The sequence below is a fragment of the Hyperolius riggenbachi genome, chromosome 1, assembly GCF_040937935.1.
Source record: "Hyperolius riggenbachi isolate aHypRig1 chromosome 1, aHypRig1.pri, whole genome shotgun sequence".
NCBI lineage: Eukaryota > Metazoa > Chordata > Amphibia > Anura > Hyperoliidae > Hyperolius > Hyperolius riggenbachi.
The window spans coordinates 271,100,310-271,127,380 of record NC_090646.1 but is presented as its reverse complement, the minus strand read 5'-3'; the positions used below and the strand labels follow the sequence as shown (position 1 = coordinate 271,127,380).

General features: G+C 42.3%; 1 protein-coding gene across 1 annotated transcript in view; it reads right to left on the bottom strand.

The window, feature by feature from the left end:
* Positions 1–27,071, bottom strand: part of FRAS1 (Fraser extracellular matrix complex subunit 1) — a 730,981-nt gene that overhangs the window by 415,130 nt on the left and 288,780 nt on the right. The window contains exons 7-9 of the mRNA XM_068233564.1: positions 23,992–24,075; positions 15,978–16,079; positions 13,780–13,971 (exon numbers count right to left, since the gene is read on the bottom strand). Of these exons, the coding sequence (XP_068089665.1) occupies positions 13,780–13,971; positions 15,978–16,079; positions 23,992–24,075 (378 nt within the window). The remainder of the gene's footprint in view (positions 1–13,779; positions 13,972–15,977; positions 16,080–23,991; positions 24,076–27,071) is intronic.

The following is a 27,071-nucleotide window of genomic DNA, read 5'->3' as shown; positions in this document are numbered from 1 at the left end:
ACTCTATGGAACTTACTTCCACAATCAGTACGAGAGGCTCCCTCTCTGGACAGCTTTAAAAAAAGGCTAAAAACTCACCTCTTTTCCCTAGCCTTTGAGACTGCATAATGCAGGGCCACAGCGCTTTGAGTCCCCAGGGAGAAAAGCGCTATATACATATTATTGTTATTGTCTCTACCACAATTATTCCCTATCCATATACTTATACACTTAAAAAATAGAAGGGTGGTGAATTAGATATAAGTTGCTACTTCTAAACCTTCATTTAATCCCACTGGAGTTAGAGAATTCAATCTAAAAATCCAATATGACTCTCTTTCACATAGTTTTTTTGTAACGCAGGCCTTTGTTGGGGTCTTTTGCAACAACTTCTACTCCCATGATCTTCAAATTTTCAGGCCGCCCCCCTTGGGTTTCCATAAAGTGGCTTGGAACAGAATGTTTTATGCATCCGCCCTGTATGTTCCTCTTGTGTTCCCCTAGCCTCTGACGTAAAGGTCTAGTTGTCCTTCCAACATAATATTTATGGGGACACCCACAGGTTAGGACGTACACCACAAAGGAGGACTCACAGTTGATGAAATCTTTTACTTGAATAGTTTTTCCTTCGCTGTCAAAAATTTGAGAGGTACGATGTTGAATGAACGTACAGCAGCCGCAGCGCTTCTTGCTGCATTTGAAATTACCTGTGAGTTGTGGGAACCCCTGTATGTATGTACACACAAATATATTTATATGATATGGAATGACATTTTATCTATAAGTTATCGTGATAGTGAGCCATTAATTGTTTTGTCACTTTTAATATGAGATTATATTGATGTATGTATAGTTCAGATATTTCCCATGAACTCGGCTATCTACTTCTACCTCCTACCTTTACATGAATTTTTATTTGCTTATTAATTTGCTTCCTTGTAAACAAGGATTTACTATGTACAGTGGTGTGAAAAACTATTTGCCCCCTTCCTGCTTTCTTATTCTTTTGCATGTTTGTCACACTTAAATGTTTCTGCTCATCAAAAACCGTTAACTATTAGTCAAAGATAACATAATTGAACACAAAATGCAGTTTTAAATGATGGTTTTTATTATTTAGTGAGAAAAAAAACCCTCAAAACCTACATGGCCCTGTGTGAAAAAGAAATTACCCCCTGAACCTAATAACTGGTTGGGCCACCCTTAGCAGCAATAACTGCAATCAAGCATTTGCGATAACTTGTAACATGTCTTTTACAGCGCTCTGGAGGAATTTTGGCCCACTCATCTTTGCAGATTTGTTGTAATTCAGCTTTATTTGAGGGTTTTCTAGCATGAACCGCCTTTTTAAGGTGCCACAATATCTCAATAGGATTCAGGTCAGGACTTTGACTAGGCCACTCCAAAGTCTTCATTTTGTTTTTCTTTAGTCATTCAGAGGTGGATTTGCTGGGGGTTTTTGGGTCATTGTCCTGCTGCAGTACCCAAGATCGCTTCAGCTTGAGTTGACTAACAGATGGCCAGACATTCTCCTTCAGGATTTTTTGGTAGACAGTAGAATTCATGGTTTCATCTATCACAGCAAGCCTTCCAGGTCCTGAAGCAACAAAACAACCCCAGACCATCACACTACCACCACCTTATTTTACTGTTGGTATGATGTTATTTTGCTGAAATGCTGTGTTACTTCTACGCCAGATGTAACGGGACACGCACCTTCCAAAAAGTTCAACTTTTGTCTCGTCGGTCCACAAGGTATTTTCCCAAAAGTCTTGGCAATCATTGAGATGTTTTTTAGCAAAATTGAGACGAGCCTTAATGTTCTTTTTGCTTAAAAGTGGTTTGCGCCTTGGATATCTGCCATGCAGGCCGTTTTTGCCCAGTCTCTTTCTTATGGTGGAGTCGTGAACACTGACCTTAATTGAGGCAAGTGAGGCCTGCAGTTCTTTAGATGTTGTCCTGGGGTCTTTTGTGGCCTCTCGGATGAGTTTTCTCTGCGCTCTTGGGGTAATTTTGGTCGGCCGGCCACTCCTGGGAAGGTTCATCACTGTTCCATGTTTTTGCCATTTGTGGATAATGGCTCTCACTGTGGTTCGCTGGAGTCCCAAAGCTTTAGAAATGGCTTTATAACTTTTACCAGACTGATAGATCTCAATTACAGTACTTTTGTTCTCATTTGTTCCTGAATTTCTTTGGATCTTGGCATGATGTCTAGCTTTTGAGGTGCTTTTGGTCTACTTCTCTGTGTCAGATAGCTCCTATTTAAGTCATTTCTTGATTGAAACAGGTGTGGCAGTAATGAGGCCTGGGGGTGACTACAGAAATTGAACTCAGGCGTGATAAACCACAGTTAAGTTATTTTTTAACAAGGGGGGCAATCACTTTTTTACACAGGGCCATGTAGATTTCGAGTTTTTTTTCTCACTAAATAATAAAAACCATCATTTAAAACTGCATTTTGTGTTCAATTATGTTATCTTTGACTAATAGTTAATGGTTTTTGATGAGCAGAAACATTTAAGTGTGACAAACATGCAAAAGACTAAGAAATCAGGAAGGGGGCAAATAGTTTTTTACACCACTGTATATTGCTATTGTCATTCTATATGTGTAAAATTTGTTATACACAGCATGTAACAGATATAGTTGAGATTCCCCCACATATTTCTCCCATTCCACCATGGTGAGCCAGAGGAACGCAAAGGTTGCTGCCTCTGATTCTTCCGCAAATGATCCCACTTTTAACTTTAAAATTCCAATTCTCCATCTTTAGCCTCTTGGAGCATACGCTTCGTAACCGCACATGGGAGCATATCGCTCTTTAAAGTTGTATTTTAGGTTGCTTAGCAACCTGATGATCATTACGTCCTTTCTGTTCTTTTAAGAGCATGCACTAATATATTTGCTTATGCCCGCCCATCACCTCCAACAATGCAGTTACGCGCACAATATTGCATTAGCCATAGCCCGCCCACCACCGCCGGATTTCATCCAGTTATAGGAACGCACCGCCTCGGCATGTTTACTGCGATTGCGACGCAACCCTAGGCCTCTCAAATGCCCTCCCAACCGCCGCATACCAATATTGGTTCCACCCAACCACCATAGGTGAGCCCGCAACGTTGCACACAACGATATGTTTTTTTTAGCTACGCCTTCTTCACTTTTTAAAGTTGTATTTTAGGTTGCTTAGCAACCTGCCGTTTGTTACGCCCTTTCTGCTTTTTAAGAGCATGCACTAATATATTTGACTTTGCCCGCCCACTACTTATATTGATGTAGTTATACGCACACTAACGTATTTACTTATGCAATATATGTACTTGCTTATTTGTAATACGCCCACCACCGCTGGACCTTATCCAGTTATAGGAGCGCACCGCCCCGGCTTGCATATTCCTGTTGCTACGCAACCCAGGGCGTCTTATGCGCCCTTTCATCCGCATGATAAGTGCATAGTAATATTGGTCCCACTCGGCCACCTTCGGTGCGCCCGTAACGTTGCTAAGCAACGATACGCCTTTTAAACTTGCCCTTCTGCACCATGACGTCATCTGACGAAGGCGTGGAACGCAGAAACGCATCATGACATCCTAGGCGCAGGGCAGCTGTCGCAAACTCCTGTGTACCACATCCCACTGGCGTGATCTGATCCATTGGATTATCATTACTACTGGCCATAGTGTGGAGGCAGTCAGATCGGTGATTTAACATCAAGGACACGGTGATACATTACATTGTGATGAGTTTTAATCTAAGTTGAACATTGTGAGTTTTATTTTTTTATCTTTGTGTGAGAAGCAAAATTAAAAAAGTTAATGCATCAGAGAGCTCTGCTCTCCTTTTTCTTTTTTCTGTTTTTATCAGCATTGTTTACCACTGTCCTGGAGTAAACCAGGAGCAGCACTCATTGGTGGCTTAACAAGTACTTTTGGTGACTCTACCTAGCTGAGCGCAGTGGAATAAGTTTGAATTCCAGTTAAATTACCATGTTCAGACAGCACATGGCAATTGTATCGGTACTTACACCAGTTGCTTAGCACACATTGCACAAACAACGCAACTTATATTACCTAGAATAGTATGCGGTATAATAGCAACTTGCGTGTTACCTATGTAACACAGTTTGCACTATTTGTGCAACGAGCGCGACATAACTGGTGTGCTAGTAAAATAGTTGTGCACTACATGGACATGATCATTTTATCAACCTAATTGTTTCAACATCACAAAAAATTGGCACAGGTTAGAAAGAATATTTTACAATATTAAAACTACTGTAGCTGATAACCTTTAAAGGACAAAAACATTTAAAAAGATGTAATTTACAAAGGTTATTCCTACTCAATGTCAGTTAATGAAGATCTTCTTTAGGTCAATATTTACGTCACACAGAAACATATTATTTAGTTGGAGTCACTGTCTTCCCCATGAGCAAAAAGCCTGCACAGCAACAATGAATCAAGTAAAAATGTGAGCCTGCATGATAAAAGATCAGGATTTTGCCAATTCTTTGAAACATGTTCCAGCTCTGGATTGAAAGCTATCTACTTCTACAAATGTCCCAGAATCCTGTGTGTGCAGAGTGTAGGGAAACAGTAATAAGACCATGTACTATAATTTGCGAACTAACTAGATACTGGCATACAACTGCTCACTATTTGAATAAGTGAATTCATGAAATGACACATGATCAGGACTTCTGGAAAAATACATTTGTAGGTAATAACTATCACCATTTACTGGACAGATAAGGATAAAGGGCTATTTCCCACTAGTATATGTTTGTTTGAGTACAGTATTGGCAAATGTATGTGTCGCGCTGTTCACATGGGTATGTGATTTCCACTGCAGTGTTCTTACTTATGTGTTGCATTTTTTTTATAGTACATAAATGCAATGCCTGCTGCATTTCAGTGTGTTATAGGCTACCATTATAGCACATAGAAAAAAACATAAAATGTGCAAACTGCAATCTCTGTGTGTTTTTCTGCCATCTTGATTTCAGAAATGTGTACTCAAGTATAAACTTGACTAGAAACACGCATGATCATGAGTAAATGCAACATGAAAGTAGTCCAGATTGAGTATTAAAGATGCAAATTCATTCATTTTTTTTACCGCAAGTGCCATCTACAGTATAGTAGTGGGAACATCTCAAAAAACCGTTTAGGGAACATTTCCACTAGCCGGGTCCCTTCTGCATCTGGCTTTTCAAATCTCCCGGCGGTTGTCTTCCTGGGCAAAGAAGAAGTCCAGATACGGCTAAACACTACACATTGGGGGAATCTGATGTGTGCTGCAGAAATTTGCAGCATGTAATCCATATTTTTCCCCGCAATGCACCGTATCGCCTAGCAAGGGCACAACCGCATTCAACAGAAATTACTCCACTGACATGCATCTGTTCAACTATTGCAGAAAATCACGATACGAATTTGCGTCTAGTGGAAATGGGCCATTACATCGTATTTTGGTGTTTGTGTTGCAATCTGATTGTTTTGAATTGTATTCGCACCTGACAGCCAAAATAATTATTATTAAACTGTGTAAATAAATCAACAAATATGTTCCTGTGGTTAGAGTTTAATGGGAATCACCTACAAGGGAATTGTTTGGAAACAAACTACTTATTTATCAAACTGCAGTAATATCCTGTCTGCCTTTCCATCTGTATAATTACAGATGAGGACATTTGAAGAAAGAACCTTTACGGGAGGACAATACTGACTGATATATGAATGGCCTATACAGGTTTGATGCTTTAACCACTTCCCGACCGCCTAACGAACAGAGGCGGCCGGGAAGTGGACCCCGCAAGGACCGCCGTATAGACGAGAGGCGGCGGTCCTTGTAAGGGCATGGGCGGAGCGATCGCGTCATCCGTGACGCGATCCTCCGCCGGCGCCTCTCTCCGCTCACGCGCCGCAACATCCCGCCGGCCATACGGAAGCGCCGGCGGGATGTTAACCCCGCGATCGCCGCATACAAAGTGTATAATACACTTTGTAATGTTTACAAAGTGTATTATACAGGCTGCCTCCTGCCCTGGTGGTCCCAATGTCCGAGGGACCACCAGGGCAGGCTGCAGCCACCCTATGTCGCACCCAAGCACACTGATTTCTCCCCCCCCTGCCCTAGATCGCCCACAGCACCCCTCAGACCCCCCCCTGCCCACCCCCCAGGCCCCTGTTTGCACCCAATCACCCCCCTAATCGCCCATCAATCACTCCCTATCACTATCTGTAAACGCTATTTTTTTTTACCCCCCCCCCCTGCCCCCTCCTGATCACCCCCCCACCCCTCAGATTCTCCCCATACCCCCCAGACCCCCCCCCCTCCCTGTGTACTGTATGCATCTATCCCCCTGATCACCTGTCGATCACCTGTCAATCACCTGTCAATCACCTGTCAATCACCTGTCAATCACCTGTCAATCACCTGTCAATCACCTGTCAATCACCCATCAATCACCCATCAATCACCCCCTGTCACTGCCACCCATCAATCAGCCCCTAACCTGCCCCTTGCGGGCAATCTGATCACCCACCCACACCAATAGATCGCCCGCAGATCCGACGTCAGATCACCTCCCAAGTGCAGTGTTTACATCTGTTATCTACCCTAAACACCCACTAATTACCAATCAATCACCCATCAATCACCCCCTATCACCACCTGTCACTGTTACCCATCAGATCAGACCCTAATATGCCCCTTGCGGGCACCCAATCACCCGCCTACACGCTCAGATTGCCCTCAGACCCCCCTTATCAATTCGCCAGTGCAATATTTACATCTGTGCTTCCCTGTAATAACCCACTGATCACCTGTCAATCACCTGTCAATCACCCATCAATCACCCCCTGTCACTGCCACCCATCAATCACCCCCTGGCACTGCCACCCATCAATCTGCCCCTTGCGGGCAATCTGATCCCCCACCCACACCAATAGATCGCCCGCAGATCCGACATCAGATCACCTCCCAAGTGCAGTGTTTACATCTGTTATCTACCCTAAACACCCACTAATTACCCATCAATCACCCTCTATCACCACCGGTCACTGTTACCCATCAGATCAGACCCTAATCTGCCCCTTGCGGGCACCCAATCACCCGCCTACACGCTCAGATTGCCCTCAGACCCCCCTTATCAATTCGCCAGTGCAATATTTACATCTGTGCTTCCCTGTAATAACCCAATGATCACCTGTCAATCACCCATCAATCACCCCCTGTCACTGCCACCCATCAATCACCCCCTGGCACTGCCACCCATCAATCTGCCCCTTGCGGGCAATCTGATCACCCACCCACACCAATAGATCGCCCGCAGATCCGACGTCAGATCACCTCCCAAGTGCAGTGTTTACATCTGTTATCTACCCTAAACTCCCACTAATTACCCATCAATCACCCCCTATCACCACCTGTCACTGTTACCCATCAGATCAGACCCTAATCTGCCCCTTGCGGGCACCCAATCACCCGCCTACATGTCTCAGATTGCCCTCAGACCCCCCCTTATCAATTCGCCAGTGCATTAGTTACATCTGTTCTTCCCTGTAATAACCCACTGATCACCTGTCAATCACCCATCAATCACCCCCTGTCACTGCCACCCATCAATCACCCCCTGGCACTGCCACCCATCAATCACCCCCTGTCACTGCCACTCATCAATCAGCCCCTAACCTGCCCCTTGCGGGCAATCTGATCACCCACCCACACCAATAGTTCGCCCGCAGATCCGACGTCAGATCACCTCCCAAGTGCAGTGTTTATATCTGTTCTCTACCCTAAACACCCACTAATTACCCATCAATCACCCCCTGTCACTGCTACCCATCAGATTAGACCCCTATCTGCCCCTAGGGCACTCAATCACCCGCCCACACCCTCAGAATGCCCTCAGGCCCCAGCCCTGATCACCTCGCCAGTGCATTGCTTGCATCTATTCCCCCCTCTAATCACACCTTGAGACACCCATCAATCACCTCCTGTCACCCCCTAGCACACCTACCCATCAGATCAGGCCCTAATTTGCTCCGTGTGGGCTCCTGATCACTCGGCCAAACCCTCAGATCCCCCTCAGACCCCCTTCCGATCACCTCCCCAGTGCATTGATTGCATCTATTTTCCCCTCTAACCACCCCCTGAGACACCCATCAATCACCTCCTGTCACCCCCCTAGCACTCCTATCCATCAGATCAGGCCCAATACAACCTGTCATCTAAAAGGCCACCCTGCATATGACCGGTTCCACAAAATTCGCCCCCTCATAGACCACCTGTCATCAAAATTTGCAGATGCTTATACCCCTGAACAGTAATTTTTAGACATTTGGTTTCCAGACTACTAACGGTTTTGGGCCCGTAAAATGCCAGGGCGGTATAGGAACCCCACAAACTGATCCCATTTTAGAAAAAAGACACCCCAATGTATTCTGTTAGGTGTATGACAAGTTCATAGAAGATTTTATTTTTTGTCAAAAGTTAGCGGAAATTGATTTTTTTTTTCACAAAGTGTCATTTTTCACTAACTTGTGACAAAAAATAAAATCTTCTATGAACTCGCCATACACCTAACGGAATACCTTGGGGTGTCTTCTTTCTAAAATGGGGTCACTTGTGGGGTTCCTATACTGCCCTGGCATTTTAGGGGCCCTAAACCGTGAGGAGTAGTCTTGAAACAAAAATGACCTGTGAAATCCTAAAGGTACTCATTGGACTTTGGGCCCCTTAGCGCAGTTAGGCTGCAAAAAAGTGCCAATCATGTGGTATCGCCGTACTCGGGAGAAGTAGTATAATGTGTTTTGGGGTGTATTTTTACACATACCCATGCTGGGTGGGAGAAATACCTCTGTAAATGACAATTTTTTGATTTTTTTACACACAATTGTCCATTTACAGAGTTATTTCTCCCACCCAGCATGGGTATGTGTAAAAATACACCCCAAAACACATTGTACTACTTCTCCCGTGTACGGCGATACCACATGTGTGGCACTTTTTTGCACCCTAACTGCGCTAAGGGGCCCAAAGTCCAATGAGTACCTTTAGGATTTCACAGGTCATTTTGAGAAATTTTGTTTCAAGAATACTCCTCACGGTTTAGGGCCCCTAAAATGCCAGGACAGTATTGGAACCCCCACAAATGACTCCATTTTAGAAAGAAGACACCCCAAGGTATTCTGTTAGTAGTACGGTGAGTTCATAGAAGATTTTATTTTTTGTCACAAGTTAGCGGAAATTGATTTTTATTGGTTTTTTTCACAAAGTGTCATTTTCCGCTAACTTGTGACAAAAAATAAAATCTTCTATGAACTCACCGTACTACTAACGGAATACCTTGGGGTGTCTTCTTTCTAAAATGGGGTCATTTGTGGGGTTCCTATACTGTCCTGGCATTTTATGGGCCCTAAACCGTGAGGAGTAGTCTTGAAACGAAATTTCTCAAAATGACCTGTGAAATCCTAAAGGTACTCATTGGACTTTGGGCCCCTTAGCGCAGTTAGGGTGCAAAAAAGTGCCACACATGTGGTATCGCCGTACTCAGGAGAAGTAGTATAATGTGTTTTGGGGTGTATTTTTACACATACCCATGCTGAGTGGGAGAAAGATCTCTGTAAATGGACAATTGTGTGTAAAAAAAATTAAAAAATTGTCATTTACAGAGATATTTCTCCCACCCAGCATCGGTATGTATAAAAATAAATAGTAAAGTTGTACTATTTTCTGGCACCAGCATGAATCAATATGGCAAAAACAGTATGAATGGTTTCAGCATATGTTTTTACTGTGCAGTGCTGTTTTTTTTTAATCTACCTTCCTGACGCCGTCCCCTTAAGAAACTGACGGCGACGGATCATGGGCGGGTTCATTATTTGAGGTGATTCCTCTTTTTTAGTGAGGCAGTGAAATCACCAGAGCAATAGTACAACTTTCATAGAATTCCTTTAAGGGGGGTAAAGCCCTAGGTCCTCAAGTGGTTAATACAGACAATACAAGGTTCACTACATTGCACCACTGTACAGTATTAGACTTTTAGGAAGGTAAAAAAATATTGGAGTTACATTTTAAGCTGCACTGCTTCTCAGATATACAGCACTGTTTGTAAAATAGGTTGCACAGTTTAGAATGTGCACAGATGTCCATGTTGTACTATCAATAGCACATCTTGTATTCATAGATTATTAATAGAAAATCCCTCCTGACAGCTGGGTGGAAGTGTATTTTCCACATATTACCCAAAATATATTTTGGCAAGCTTCTCAAAGGCCTGCAGTTCTTACTCTAGGGTTACAGAGAAGGTTAGCTATGCGTGCTGTATGCGTTATGCCAAAGTTGGCATTATTCTCATAACTAAGAAAAGCTACACAGATAATACACGGGAGCAAAGGCCTAGTCTTTGAAGTCTTGTGCTTTTGAAAATTTTTATCTGATCACACCATTCCTTGTCAGATCAGGTGACAGCCTAAAAGTGGCCATATACGATTCAATTTAAAAATAAATATTGCAAATAAATAAAAAAAAAAGGTCCAACAAAAACAAACAAAAAATAATTATATACAGTGGGTTGCAAAAGTATTCGGCCCCCTTGAAGTTTTCTACATTTTGTCACATTACTGCCACAAACATGCATCAATTTTTTTGGAATTCCACGTGAAAGACCAATACAAAGTGGTGTACATGTGAGAAGTGGAACGAAAATCATACATCATTCCAAACATTTTTTACAAATAAATAACTGTAAAGTGGGATGTGCGTAATTATTCGGCCCCCTGAGTCAATACTTTGTAGAACCACCTTTTGCTGCAATTACAGCTGCCAGTCTTTTAGGGTATGTCTCTACCAGCTTTGCACATTTAGAGACTAAACTCCTTTCCCATTCTTCTTTGCAAAACAGCTCCAGCTCAGTCAGATTAGATGGACAGCGTTTGTGAACAGCAGTTTTCAGATCTTGCCACAGATTCTCGATTGGATTTAGATCTGGACTTTGACTGGGCCATTCTAACACATAGATATGTTTTGTTTTAAACCATTCCATTGTTGCCCTGGCTTTATGTTTAGGGTCATTGTCCTGCTGGAAGGTGAACCTCCGCCCCAGTCTCAAGTCTTTTGCAGTCTCCAAGAGGTTTTCTTCCAAGTTTGCCCTGTATTTGGCTCCATCCATCTTCCCATCAACTCTGACCAGCTTCCCTGTCCTTGCTGAAGAGATGCACCCCCCGAGCATGATGCTGCCACCACCATATTTGACAGTGGGGATGGTGTGTTCAGAGTGATGTGCAGTGTTAGTTTTCCGCCACACATAGCGTTTTGCATTTTGGCCAAAAAGTTCCATTTTGGTCTCATCTGACCAGAACACCTTCTTCCACATGGTTGCTGTGTCCCCCACATGGCTTGTGGCAAACTGCAAACTGGACTTCTAATGCTTCCTGTTAACAATGCCTTTCTTCTTGCTACTCTTCCATATAGTTTCCAACTTTGTGCAGTGCACGACTAATAGTTGTCCTATGGACAGAGTCTCCCACCTGAGCAGTAGATCTCTGCAGCTCGTCCAGAGTCACCATAGGCCTCTTGACTGCATTTCTGATCAGCGCTCTCCTTGTTCGGCCTGTGAGTTTAGGTGGATGGCCTTGTCTTGGTAGGTTTACAGTTGTGCCATATTCCTTCCATTTCTGAATGATCACTTGAACAGTGCTCAGTGGGATGTTCAAGGCTATGGAAATCTTTTTGCAGCCTAAGCCTGCTTTAAATTTCTCAATAACTTGATCCCTGACCTGTCTGGTGTGTTCTTTGGATTTCACGATGTTGTTGCTCCCAATATTCTCTTAGACAACCTCTGAGGCCCTCACAGAGCAGCTGTATTTGTACTGACATTAGATTACACACAGGTGCACTCTATTTAGTCATTAGCACTCATCCGGCAATGTCTATAGGCAACTGACTGCACTCAGATCAAAGAGGCCAAATAATTATGCACACCCCACTTTGCAGTTATTGATTTGTAAAAAATGTTTGGAATCATGTAGAATTTTCGCTCCACTTCTCATATGTACATAGCTTTGTATTGGTCTTTCATGTGGAATTCCAATAAAATTGATTCATGTTTGTGGCAGTAATATGACAAAATGTGGAAAACTTCAAGGGAGCCGAATACTTTTGCAAGCCACTGTATATATTTTTGAAGATTGATTGAATAAAATGTTCAACAATGCCAAGAAGTGCATTTCTTTCAGAGTAAAATGAGCCATAAATTACTTTTCTCCTAAGTTGCTGTCACTTACAGAAAGTAGTAGAAATCTGACAGAACCGACAGATTTTTAGACTAGCCCATCTCCTCGTGGGGAGTTCTCAGGGTTTCCTTCATTTTCAAAAGCACTTAGTGAATGGCAGTTGCTCTGACCAACTGTCAGAAAAGTGAGCAGGGAGGTTAGCCAGCATCTTTGTATAAATCTTTTTCAGGGATATATAATATATTTAAATCCTTATAAAGAATAAAGGCCATGCAGAGAATCCCCCACGAGGATATGGCCTAGTCCAAAACCTGTCGGTTCTGTCAGACTTCTTCTACCTACTGTAAGTGACAGCAACATAGGAGAGAAATAATCTATGGCTCATTTTACTCAGGAAGAAACATACTTATTTGTATGTGTTTACATATATTTGAAATTTTAAGTGGTCCTTTAATTTTCTACAAAATTGACTGAAACATGTTAATCCTTAGGACCATTTCTATACAACAGATCATCCAATGAAATATGTGTAAATAAACAAACAATTTTGGTTGTATTGAGTATGGTCACTTTTATATTTACACAGAGATCACCTGTCGTGCTCAGTTGAGCCAGCACAGGAGAAAATGAAATAACTGCAATGGATATTTTCAGTGGGATACTACTGTATTCTCCCACTGTGGGAAGCCTCTCTACCATATGAAAATACAAGCGTGCTAAGAGTGCATGTCCATATGAAGAAGATAAATGCTGGATAATAACTGAGTGTCTGTATTTAGTTTCCACAATAAGTGCTTCTTAAATAATGCAACCTTGCTGAATAATGTGTTGTAAAATCCAGTTACTATGTGCAAAAATCACATAAGGAGTAAGAACACTGTTAAATGGTTGTTATAACTCACTGCCCTGCAGCCCAAATCATTAAGTTCATATACTGTATCCTTATTATGTATGAGCAGAAAAATCTCCTAAAATGCAAATCTCTACTGACTCAGTAAGTGAAAGATGTATTAGCAAACAAAAGCCAGTAGTTGGAAATCAATTAATCGGCAGCTGATTAACACATCCTCCTATTTATGAATAGACAGCTAGAAGGTATCAGCACAAAACACAAAGGAAGACAGTAAATCCGTCAGCAGGGGAATTTCCCTTTGCTTTGTTACCAAATATTGATGAGACTACATAGCCTAGCCACCACAGTGTTTCAGGCCAGCACAGCCTTCATCAGGAGCACCTGAGGAAGAGCATGTTGCCCTGAAATGTACCAACCGGGATATAGAGCCTTATAAATCTGCAGTAATAAGGTGAAGGGAAATTCACCTGGTGGTTGATTTCCAGTCTTCCTATGTGTTTAGTGCTACTGGAACTTGTGTTGGTGGGTGCCTTGTTGCCCCAAGAGTTTCCTATTATGCATAGATTTGGTGGCCTGTGGACTCACTTTGTGTTTGCTTCAGCTAGGCTATATAAAGGCTATTATTTGCTAACAAAACTAATAGTATTCAGTATTTGTATACCCATTCCAGAATACAAAACACAAAAAAGTCAGAAGGATGCTTACCCATGAGCACTCCACGTGGGAACACTGTGCAGGATAACACATGAATTTTCCTCTGTCACACATGCAGTAATCACAGTGACTTCCATTCCAGAGCTCTCCGTGGTACCTGACTGATCCATCAACTGTGCAACTCTTCTTAGTAGACACACACTCTTCACAACACTGTCCAGGATTCTTCACTTTAGTCTGACCCTAAGAAGACAAATAAATTGTTGTGTGCACTTAACGATGAATAATTCAAAACACCATAGGAGTCTTTTCCCTCTGCTGTCCTTTTCCTGGTGTTGCTACATCGTGGGATTTTAACATGCTTATCTGCAATAGCTTATTAAAGGGGATGTGGCTCAGGACACCATCGCATGAGAACTTGCCTAGTGGGGTACCAGTGCAGAAGACAGCAGTCACTTGACTGCTACTTCCAATCTTATAAACAGGAAATTTCTATTTCTTTTTACATAATGGCATTAACAATGAGTAGTGCAGCTGTGTAGAAGGGGACTGTTCATCTGTTTAAATGAAATCCTTAACATTCTGGTCTATTTGAGAACCGCAAGAAGGTTCATTAGACACTGTGTAAGAATGATTGTAATTATACATGTTGCATTGTTAGGTTCTTCAATAGCTGCAGGTGTTTTTATAGCCCCAAAATGTCTCCTAAAATGGTTAGACTGACTGGCATGCCATCAAATATCCTCAAATGCTGGCAACTTGGATAGGCCAATGCTTTGCAGGTGTGTCAGTAATATGAAATCCCCAGTTCAGACACAAATATTTTCCTAGATCTGAGTAGGCACACAGTTGCAAAGCTTGCTTGTGTCTGTTTAGAAGTACCTTTATAAGCCAATGTCAAATATTTAACTTTCAATGTACCTGGTCAGGAACCTAGACACTGTTGACTTCCTGCATTACTGATTGACTGTGCTACAGACCGCAATCTTCTCAGACAGATTCAGATTATACCAACCCCTTTAGGAAATATTACTGATATTTTACTGCAACTAAACCTAACCCTAGTCTCACACAGAAACATTGTGTATCGAATTTCTAACCTAAATCCCCTCCCAAACCTACCCTTAAACCACCACCCCACGTCTAAACTTAAAACCTCCTTCCTAGCACCTAGCCTTATCCCCCCACAAAAAATGAAAAAATGTAAATGCAAACAACGATGATGCAGGCTGAACAGCTCCAGTAACCCCAACCAGGACAATAGTACAATTGTTTCAACAGGAAACTACAAGACTTATGTAGTTAGTTTAAATATATGTACTGCAAAAAGTGCAAACGTGTAATGCATAAACATTGCACACTGCTGAATAATGCAATTTTGCTATCAAATGTATTAAAAAGATCAGCGGCTCAACTATGGCTATAAAAAAACTTAACTGAAATTACAATACAAACACAGACACACAGAACATGTATATTGCGCTTTTCTCCTGGCAGACTCAAAGCGCCAGAGCTGCAGCCACTAGGACGCGCTCTATAGGTAGTAGCAGTGTAAGGGAGACTTGCCCAAGGTCTCCCACTGAATAGGTGCTGGCTTACTAAACAGGCAGAGCCAAGATTCTAACCCTGGTCTCCTGTGTCAGAGGGAGAGCCCTTAACCATTACACTATCCAGCCACCGCTATACGTTATTAAATATTTATTTGGTTCTCATGCTTAAAGTAGTCATCAACATATTTATTTTTTTATAATTTAATATGGAGAAAAACAATTAAAATCAACTGTAAATGACCTTACATGAATGCATTTGTTGTAGACCTGACTGAATTGAAGTGCTTGGATTAAACCTGTGTGAGCACTTTCAGTCCCACTCTGCAAACAACACTGGCTGACTTGTTCAACAAAGCAGTGCAAATAGCATTGATAATGTGAAAATGTAATCATTTACAGCAAAGCACTTATTCTCATGTTACTGTTCTTTGCGCATTGTTCATTGAGGATTACTCAAAAATGTGTTTTATCCATTGAAAGGATACATGACTGAAATTCAGAAATTCAGCACTTCTAGATGAAAGTTTATCATTCACTTAAAATGTATTCAAAAGCCTCATTATCACACCAGTATTATTTTATGTATATAGTGCTATCACCCTCATGAAAGACTCCAAGGTTATAGAGTCAGCTGAAAATATCCAGGTAACCCAAGTCTCCAGGCAACAATGGTACTTTTTACTAAGATGAATATATTACCTTATCACAAGTAAGCGAGGAACAGGTCTTTGTGTGGCACTTGACATCCCCTTTGTCACAAATACAGGTAGAACAAGGATTTTTCTTCCACTGAACGCCATGCTGAGTACAGAAAACAGATATACAGTAAGCTTTTCAATGGCTGCCTGTAATAAACACATACATCTAAGGGCCCGTTTCCACTTGTGCGGTGCAAATCTCCGCGGTAAAAATGTGCATGCGGATGCGAATTGCGCATGTGGGTGTATGCAAATTTTCATGCAAATTTGCATGAATGACGCTGTATGCGAATTTACCCATGGCAGTGCCTGTGTGCTTTTCCATTGATTTCATGAAAATTCGCATACACCCGCATAGCGGTATGCGAATTCTGATGGCTCTGCCAAGCGAATTTTTACAGCGGACGCAAAAACGCTCAGAAATCCTGACAAGTGGAAACAAGCGATTCGTGATAGTGGAAACAGGCCCTTAAACATTGACTGAAATAAATGTGTGTGATTAGTGATGGCATAACATAATAAAGCTTAAAGAAAGGTTAAAGAACGCATATAAAAATCATCTCTTTATGCCCTTGAAAGCCAGGCTGCACATCCAGAACAGCTGGTGTATAGTGAGCCACACCAATTACATTTAGCATTGCTTTTCAAGGTCTCTTTAAGCCCTTTCTTTATACCTTCAAGGTGGTTCTGGGTCATCATGAACCAGGGTTTATGTATGTTGGCTTGATGTCACTCTGTAAAATTTATTAGCTACAAGCTCATTATATACTAGCGTTTCTGGGTGTACAGCCTTGCTTTCAAGAAAATAAAGAGATGATTTGCATATTCGGGAGTGATGCATCATGGGAAACCACAGTTGCTCACTTACAGCTGAATGATTGCAAATATCTTTTGTTTTATGAAGGCAAAATTACATTTGGTATATTTTTTACATCAATACATTCTTTCAGCGTTGTGAGGTATGTGGGTACCTATCTAATTAATGTGCTAGCATTTCCCTTGCAGGAGTAATTAGAGTAGAACACAAATATTTACAGGATGGGAGAATTGGCTAGAAATATGACCTTTATCAGGAAATGACACAATAGCTTTTGAAGATGTGAGGGCACTGTGAGCATCACATACCCCCACTGCATTCCAATCTTCATGAATGCTGCTTGGCACGGAATACTGTGTTTCAAAGGGCTAGACCACTTGGCTAAGCTCATCACAGCAATATTTCTAGTAATTTGAAATTGAGGATGGCAGCACAGGTCTGCTTTGTCCCAGTTTATAGTTTTAATTGATTGATATATAAATCATGCAGACATTGAACATTGTGCCAAACGTTAATTAGGACCAGCAAACTATTTCTGATGTTAGCTCCTGGGAAACCAAGGCATTAATGTATTATATTAACTTTTCTCTGAAAAGTGTTGAAGAACTAAATAAGAAGCAATCATTTTGTAGACAAAACTGTGCCCTACAGACTCAGAGGGTTTGATGAAAAAGTAAAATGTGAACACATTTTTGGTTGTGAGAAAACACAAAGTAAAAGGCAGAATATTAATTATATTTTAAAGGGAGTTTTTTTTGTTAGGGTTTTATTTATTTATTTTTTAAGTCATGCAGTTCATATTCAGGCTGCAGTGTGTTTTCATTAAAGCAAATGTGAACTAAAAATAAACTCAAGGTAATTACACTAATTGTATGTGTAGGGATAGTAATAAAGTATATAGAATGTTCCTTGTGTCTCAATTTTATTTTTATTTTTATCGGTGAAATTTAGTTGCTGAAGTTTGTCAGTCAAACATGTAAACATATCAGTTTGATGTAAGATCTAGTTCATTCAGCTCCCAACAAAAATAAATAATTAGCTTAGAGGTTTTCAGCACTCAGCATTGTTTTTAGGGATTGTTTGCACAGCCGGCTAAAAGTGTTTTGTGTATTTTTGTTTTTCTTTAGGAAAGCTATGATCGTATTCAACTTCCTTTCAACAGCTTTGTTTGTATAAATAAAACATTAGCATTATTAGCACTAGCCACAAGTCTAGAGGCGCCAGTGTACTTGGAGGCAATTGTAACAGGCTCACTAACCCATGCTCACTATCCTGGAGCCATGATGATATCACTGTTCCCATAGAGGGGTGGTTAGGTAAGCTGGATAGGCAGTCCCATCCAGCTCTGTTCTCTAGGTGTGGTGACGTTAGTGGATGATGAGCGCAGGCATGCCAAGGTAAGGGAAGGAGAAAAGAGGTGACAGCCAGACCAGCCAGGGAGCGGGGGCACTTGTATTCTACTCTAATGCCTAGCAACCACCCTCCATTTCTCATCCTCTATGTATCACTACTTTTTATGACCTGTGCAGCACAGTTTGTGAATCAATAAAGCCCACACTAATGGATGGTGCCTGGACTTCTTGCAGTTTTCTCTATAATATGAGAGCATATCTTTACAGGTGGCAATCCAGTTTGGCGGCATGTTGAGTTAATTGCCTGCTAGCTACTAGCCTTATTCACAGTGCCAAGTTTTTCCCCTTTCTGATTGTAATAGTTTAAGCAGTCTACCTAGCATGTTACACAAATCGCTAAACTCGCATTATACATGCAACACCTACATTGCTTATATACAACCAGCATAGACATTGCATTTATAATGCAATTAAATACATTGCATGAACTCTGATACATTTTACATGCTCTCTCTGAGCACATACATTTTATTGATACTATTGAGTTACTTTTTTGTCAAACAACAATTACACCAAAATCAGCACAAATTATTGTTTACAGTGTGACTGTGAAATTTGAGCGCCAAGGCCGTCCGCTATGAAATCTATGGCCAGGGATATATTAGCAGATCATATGGTCAGCATGACCTTGGTCAGCATTGTACAAATTTAAGGGTATACATTTAAAGGGTATTAATTTTAAGGGTACTTTAGACAAACAGAATTATACCAGAATTATTTAATCTCCTTGCTCTGACCTCATGACATTCTTCTCTTCCAGGTATGCAACGGAATCACTTCCCTGGCTCTAGGCTTACATTCTAAATTCTGCATCAATCTGCTTTTATGGCATGCAACTGATTCATTTTCCTGGCTCTATGCTTACATTCTAAATTCTGCATCAACCTGCTTTTAGGCTCCATTCACAAGAGCGTTTTGCCGGCGATTTCGGCAAAACGCTCAAGCGCTAGCACTTTTTAAAGCGCTAGTGCTATAATACCCTATGGGCCTGTTCTTACTTAGACGATTTGCGTTAATCGCCAGCGATTAAAGCAAATCGCTAAACTCAAACGTGTAGCCTGCACCTGCACTAAACGCGATCGCGGAAAAATCCCTGCAGTGTCCGGTGATTTTTCCACGTTAAATCGTGGAAAATCACTCCCGCAGTTTTGCGCTTTTAAGTTTGAATGGGGCCTTATGGTGTGCAACTGATTCATTTCCCTGGCTCTATGCTTAAAGGGGAACTGAAGAGAGAGGTATATGGAGGCTGCCATGCTTATTTCCTTTTAAGCAATACCAGTTGCCTGGCAGCCCTGCTGATCCTCTGCCTCTAATACTATTAGCCATAGCCCCTGAACAAGCATGCAGCAGATCAGGTGTTTCAGACTTTAAAGTCAGATCTGACAAGACTAGCTGCATGCTTGTTTCCGGTGTTATTCAGATACTACTGCAGAAAAATAGATCAGCAGGGCTGCCAGGCAACTGGTATTGATTAAAAGGAAATAAATATGGCAGCCTCCATATACCTTTTACTTCAGTTCCCCTTTAAATTCTAAATGTTATGGTATGCAGCTGATTCATTTTCTTGGCTCTATGCTTAAATTCTAATTTCTGCATCAATCTGCTTAATTATCAGTGTTAATAATTGGTGCTATGTCCTGTACTACCATTTGCTTATTTCATTACTCACCATTTGCATATCTTTAGACTGGCCCTGCCTCTGTGAGACTAGTGTTTAGTATATTCACAGCTGTAATCAGTTTGCTTCTTAGCATCAATCTAGCCAGGGATATATTAGCAGAACGTGTGGTCAGCATGACCTTGGTCAGCAGTGTATAAATTTAAGGGTATTAATTTTAAGGGTACTTTAGGCAAACAGAATTATACCAGAATTGAACCAGAAGGGAACAGAAGTGAACTAGCACAAAACTCTGTGCTGTTGTTCATCTGCTGAGGGTACCCTCAAAATCATATTCAACATACACCAGCTAAACTTACAGCCAGCTAAATTTAAGCACTGCAGACCTGCTGACCAAACTACTGATGGTTTCACCGTGCCCCACCAACCACACCACTGCTGAGCCTCGCTGGCTGCACCACTGCTGAACTCTCCACCAGCTGATCCATCGCTGACCTCCAGACAAACTACGTCATTACCAACCAGACACCCCATCTACCAATCACACACAGCTGGATTTTTTGCCATCACTGATGTTCTGCCAACTTCACTGCTGATCTACTGTGGACTGCTCCTTCCCAGATTGATTATTGATGCAATTTCGCTGAATCCCTTCAGCCACATCATTGGAGACATTTATCTCATCTTGGTCTAACTGCTGTCCCCCTGTCTATGCTTCCACCCTCCACACCACACTCTACCTTATCCCTTCAGTATAAAATGTACCTTTTCCCTCCTATTCACTCCCTGACCCCTCCATCATTCCCCAGCCATCTCCCTCCCCATCTCGCTCTCCCCCATCTCCACCACCACGTGCTCTACCTACACCTCCTTCTAAACCTTGTCCCTCTTCTGTTTCCTCGCACCCTCTCCCCTTCTGTCCTTAGACTCCCATTCGGCCCTCAACCCCCATGCTCCTCCCTTCTCTCCTCCCCACACTCTACCCGCACACCCCCTCGGCATAACCTTATTCTAATCCGTCCTACCCCTAGGCATTTGCTCCCTATTTGTTGTGGCCTCTGGAATGCCAGGTCCACCCACAATAAGCTCACAGCCAATCACAAGCTCTTCATATCCAAATCCCTTACCTTCCTTGCCCTCACGGAAACATGGCTCACACCCTCTGATTGCACTGCTGCTGCCCTTTACTACCCCAGCAATGACACCCTTCTCATGGACTAACTCGGACTTGTTTGCCAGGTCTCTGTTAAATGCATTTTATACCCTGATTGCATGTATAACCTTGTGCTATGTTGTATAACCATCTGCTACCTCTCTGTTTGTCACCCCTTGTTGCAATGTACGTATCCCTATTTATTGTTCAGCGCTTGGAAATATGTTGGTGCTTTATAAATACAATTAATAATACTAATGCTCATAATTATAATTTTTGTGATTTTGAACATTATCATTTTTGCACTTATTTTGTAGTGGGGAAGAAAGGGGAAGTTTTAAGGTTAGGCGGGGAGGGGGCGGTTAAGGTTAGTGGTGGGTAGTAGTGTCTTTAAGGTTAGGCATGGAGTGGGGGTTTAAGGTTAAGGTTAGACGTGGGGGGTGGTTAGGGTTAGGCATCTTTGCTGTGATCTTTGTATCAGCATTTCTTTCTAGATTTTAATTTTGAATGTCATTTTTTTATTGTATGTCACACCCTCCACTGACTGTCAGCACAGCGTACAGAGAACCAACCATGCTTCAGTAGCAAAATGACATTTTTATCTTAGTTCAGATCTACTCAGTTATGACACATTGAGGAAAATAAACTGTCATCCACATAACTTAAAACGGCACTGCAGGCAGCCAAAAGTATTATTTTATGATCCAAATGTGGATGACTGACATTATAAAATAACAATCCTAACCTTAAGATCACTGCAGTATTTTAAAAAAGATTACAGTGTGCAGAGTTGAAATTGCTTGGCAGCAGTGCTTCTCTTAGCTTTAAGATTTCTGGTATGTGCTGTGCTGTATTTTGTGCCTCATGTCACATCTCAATTAGCTTCTTCAGCTTGTACACATGAGTAGACTGTGAGGAAAGGGCCGATATCACCACTACCCCAAACCTTCTGTCCAGGCATAATTTGTCCTGCATTACAGGATTTTTTTCCCAGGGTTTCCTAGCAGTAGAGGTGAGTATATTGTTGCATAATGCTTTAAGTCATTAACCTGGAGTTCTGCTTTAAATAACAGAAGCATAATTATTTATTTGTTGCTCAAAGACCACCAGAAAACTAAACTGGACCTCCTACCTAGGATGCCTAGAGAAATCTCAGCACTATGGCCTAGTGATCATCTTACACTGTTCTTCCAGTTGTAACAGGAGATGCAATCTCCTATCTGAAGCAGGTAATTTGGGCACTGGCAGCAGTAGGGTAAAATGGACGCCACATAGAGCGCAATGTTAATTTGAGCTATAGCAGCGCCCAGGGAAAAATTGAAGTACCGGTGACCCAGAAATATCATTTTTAGGAAGCAGGGACCTTGACGGAGGGGGTTCTTAGTGCTAAATGTAGCACTGATATCGGTAGACATTGCTGCAGAGGGAAAAAATAGTTGGTTACAAACAAACAAACACAGAACATTTATATCGCGCTTTTCTCCTGGTGAACTCAAAGCGCCAGAGCTGCAGCTTCTAGGACGCGCTCTATAGTCAGCAGCAGTGTTGGGGAGACTTGCCCAAGGTCTCCTACTGAATAGGTGCTGGCTTACTGAACAGGCAGAGCCGAGATTTGAACCCAGTTCTCCTGTGTCAGAGGCAGAGTCCTTAGGCTCTGTGTTAGGCACCGAGAGACGGAGGGTTCAAGTGAGAATAGGGTTAGGTTTAGCGATAGTAAAATATTAGTAAAAATTACCAATATTCAACTATCATATTAGCCATTGACCAATAGTAGAATATCTGTAATTTTACCCTTCTTGCCCAAATGACCACAGCACCATTTCTACATGTACGCCTCCTATCTGCTAAAAGAAATTCAGCAAGATAGAGCTTAGTACAGCCAGTGCATGGTTTCTGCAACTCACAGGCCATGCTTCACACAACACAGCAAGAACATCTCCCATCTGCTGTCTACCTTGCAGTAGACAGGAAATTACATAAATTATCATTTAACTGACAGGGTGCAATAAAGGAGCACTAGGCACTGAGGCCAAATCAGGACATACTAAGTAGAAGGCTTACTTTACTTGTATTAATGCGCCTTAGATTTCTAAAAAAAAAAAACAAAAAAAAAAAAACCTCCCCTCAAGAAAAAAATGTTTTTAACTATTTTAGGTAGAAGTGAAGTGCATTGAAGCTGAACACAAATGGAAGCTGCCGTTGCTGACTTGTTTAAAGGGAACCAGAGGCCCCAGAAAAAAGATTTTATACATACCTGGGGCTTCCTCCAGCCCAATACGCATGGATCGCTCCCACGCCGCCGTCCTCCGCTTCCTGTATCCGGCGGTACCGAGTCCCATAGTTTCGGCCAGTCGGCCAGTCAGCGGCAGCACGCGGCCAATTGTCCGCATCACAGGGGCTCCCGGCATACCCTTACGCGTGCGGCTGCATACTGCGCAGCCGCACGCGTAAGGGTATGGAGGGAGCCCCTGCTCATGCGGACAATTGGCCGCGTTCGCCGGAAGTGACAGGACCCGGTACCGGCGGATCCAGGAAGCAGAGGATGGCGGCGTGGGAGCGATGCAGAACCAATAACTATGAACAGGGAAAAATTGGCAGCGTTACTGAACAGGCCGCAGCTGGAATGCTTTTGGAAGACAACATACTCCATGCTGCTGGTCAATCAGACGCAGCCTGTTTTGGGAAGCACTGCCACCTCCCCCTGCTGTATAAAAATAACTATGAACAGGTCAGCAATTATAGAATCATCATGATAGGTTTGACTGTGACAACTATACTGCAATTCATAAACAAAATTATGGTTTTTATATGAATTATCTAAACACACAATGATGCGTCATTCTTAGCATCCCAAGTAATTCCAGCTGCCATTCTTGTCATTTTGGTCAGAAACTGAAAGCTGGAAAATAGCCAGATCTTCTACATTTATCTGTGGGTTTTTCATCAAATAGATGCAAAGCTGTGAATAAGAGCAGCATAACAAATGGGTCTTACTGCAATGAGCTCAGAAATTACCTCATATATCTTTCCGGATACAGTGCACGATTTTGGAAGGCACTCGGGACAACACTTTCCAGGAACAGCAGCCAGAATTTCATCCTAAAAATATAATTATACGCTTTACCTGTCAGTTACAGAAAGGAAGAAGGGCAGACAAAACCACATATTCAATCAACAACCGGCTGTCAGGCTTGTGCAGACAGGCCTAGAGTGACATACTTCTTTTACTACACATATAGTGTGAGGCAAGGCAAATTCCAAACATCTCAGGTAATCTGCATGAGTTTAAACAATGTTTTACAGCACAAAGGTCTCCTACTATCGAAACACAGAACAATACTTTATGGAGGATTATGTATGTTTACTAAGGTAAAAGGTTAAAAGGCAAAAGTTTATGTATTTTGATCATACATTTTGAAAGCCCAGGAAACATATTATGGGGTAACATTTTAGGGCTGTTTTATACTACACATGATTTTGCTGTGTTTTTTCCAATCATATGCAAATAACAAAAAGCAAGGACATCAGCAAAATAAGGAAAACTGCAGGAACTCTTTAATAATAGTGTGATCTAATTCTGATCCGATTTTGCCTGATTGCAAAAGTCCAATACCAGTTGCCTGGCAGGCATATGCATTGCCTTTAACACCACCAGCAAGCAAATACTCTAAATAATTTTGACAGTACTTTTCCACCTACCGTATATACTCGGCTATAAGTCGAGAAATTTAGGACTGACTCATAGTGCAAAAGTGTGTGTGGGGGGCGCGGGGGACTTATACATGAGTAGTCCTACATTTCTTGCATTATAGCCAGGACGACACCATTTTCTCCCCTCGTGCTGCAGCGATGCGGGGACCACCAGTGTACTTTGATCCTGCCTCCCTCCCACCTACCCACATTAACCTAAAGGTATTGCCGCCCCTCTCTATCCTCCCCGTGTAATTACCATATGTGCAGCGCGGGTGACGTAGCCGCCGCTCACAGATAAATCACCGGGTGCAGCAGCCTCTCTCATTCACGCTGGTTTGTGAGCATTTAGCATCGCTCGGGCTTCCGCCTTCAAAAGTCACATGACACTGGTCACATGACACTGGTAGCCGGAGCTTTGCTAATGCTCACAGACCGGCGGCGGCAGGAGTACAAGAGGTAAGAGGATGCTGCATCCGGAGATTAATCTGTGAGTGGCTGCTTCCACTGAAGTGACTGCGTGCCACTCTATCAGGAAAGTATGGAGCTCAGAGAACGCTGGTCGCTGCAACTCAGGGGAGGGGGGAGAGGGGTTTGTTAAAAATAAGTGTATACGGGACTTAGAGGAGTACCACAATATAGTACCACAATATAGGGCGAGCAGGGGGACACATACTGACACATAGTGGCAGGAGAGCGCATGCTTACCACACCGTAAAGTAACCTGGTGATAAATACTGGCAGCAATGAACAGAGCCGGGACAAGGTCCTCCAGCACCCAAGGCTGAGACACCAAAGTGCCCCCCCCCCCATTCATCACACACTGATTACTATTAGAGTAAGAGGTGTCCCAGGGCCCCCAACACCTCCAACACCCTAATCTCTAGTTATCTGGCTTGCAGTCACTGCCATGTATCCCCTTTTCTTATTTCTCTCTGCTACAAACACAATAGGGGAATGATAGCTGAGTGAGTTGTGCTCCCCCTCCTGCACTGCGCCCTGAGGCTGGAACCTCTCCTGCCTCTGCCTCGGCCCGGCCCTGGCAATGAAGGAACAGAGTGACAGATTGGCTACACTGAAAGAGGGCAGGGGAGCACATACTGAATGCACTGAAAGTGGGATCAAGGGGACAAGGATACTCGCCACACTGATAGGGACATTGGGACAGATCAGAGGGTTAATGGCTGGGGGCCTGGAGGAGTTACTGGCTGCACTTGGGGGCCAGGAGGGGGTTAATGGCTACAATACTTTATGCAGTGTAGTCATTAACCCATTCTGGTCCCCATGTGCAGCCATTAACTTTGCAGGATAGACTTATACTTGAGACATTAAAAAAAATCCAGTTTAAGAGAGTGAAATATTGGGGTCGACTTATACACGAGGTCGACTTGTATCCGAGTATATACGGTACTTTTTGGAACTTTCTCCATTGCAAAGTGCTAAAACGTTATTTTTAATTGAAGATTACAAATTATCTCGTACGAGAAAAAGTGAATTGCATATGGCCCCTGGACTGTTACTAATAACTTAAATCCACTCAGTCGTACTAACATTGCAAGGAAATAAAATGGGAGACCTGTATTAGTTACAGACTGACATGATACTAAGGGCCTGATTAACGATACCATACTTTACCATGTTAATCACTGGAAAACAAGAATCAAAGATTTACTAAAGAAAAACAGCTGTATGTGCTGTACATGAAACATAAGCGTGTGCACAATAGTAGATTTACTATGTGACTCTTGGCTAAAAAAGCAAATATAATAGGAAAAAGAAGAAGAAATAATAAGAACAATTTATGAAGATTTACACAAGAATTAAAGGGAATCTGAAATGAGAAGAAACGTATGCTATAATGAATTGTATGTGTAGTACAGCTATGAAATAGAACATTAGTAGCAAATAAATGAGTCTCATTTTGTTTCCAGTGCAGGAAGAGTTAAAGGGGAACTGAAGTAAGAGGTATAGGGAGGCTGCCATATTTATTTCCTTTTAATCAATACCAGTTGCCTGGCAGCCCTGCTGGTCTATTTCTCTGCAGTAGTATCTAAATAAAACCAGAAACAAGCATGCAGCTAGTCTTGTCAGATTAGACTTTAAAGTCTGAAACACCTGATCTGCTGCATGCTTGTTCAGGGGCTATGGCTAATAGTATTAGAGGCAGAGGATCAGCAGGGCTGCCAGGCAACTGGTATTGCTTAAAAGGAAATAAACATGGCAGCCTCCATATACCTCTCTCTTCAGTTCCCCTTTAAGAAACGTCACTACAGTGCTGGTTTCTGAAGCACACATTTAAGAAACAGTGAAAGACAACTTCAGATAAGCTTTTACTGCAGGACAGCTCAAGGGGTCATTAATGCAAGAAAGAACCACACACCTTAGCGTGTGGATGCTGGTGCAGG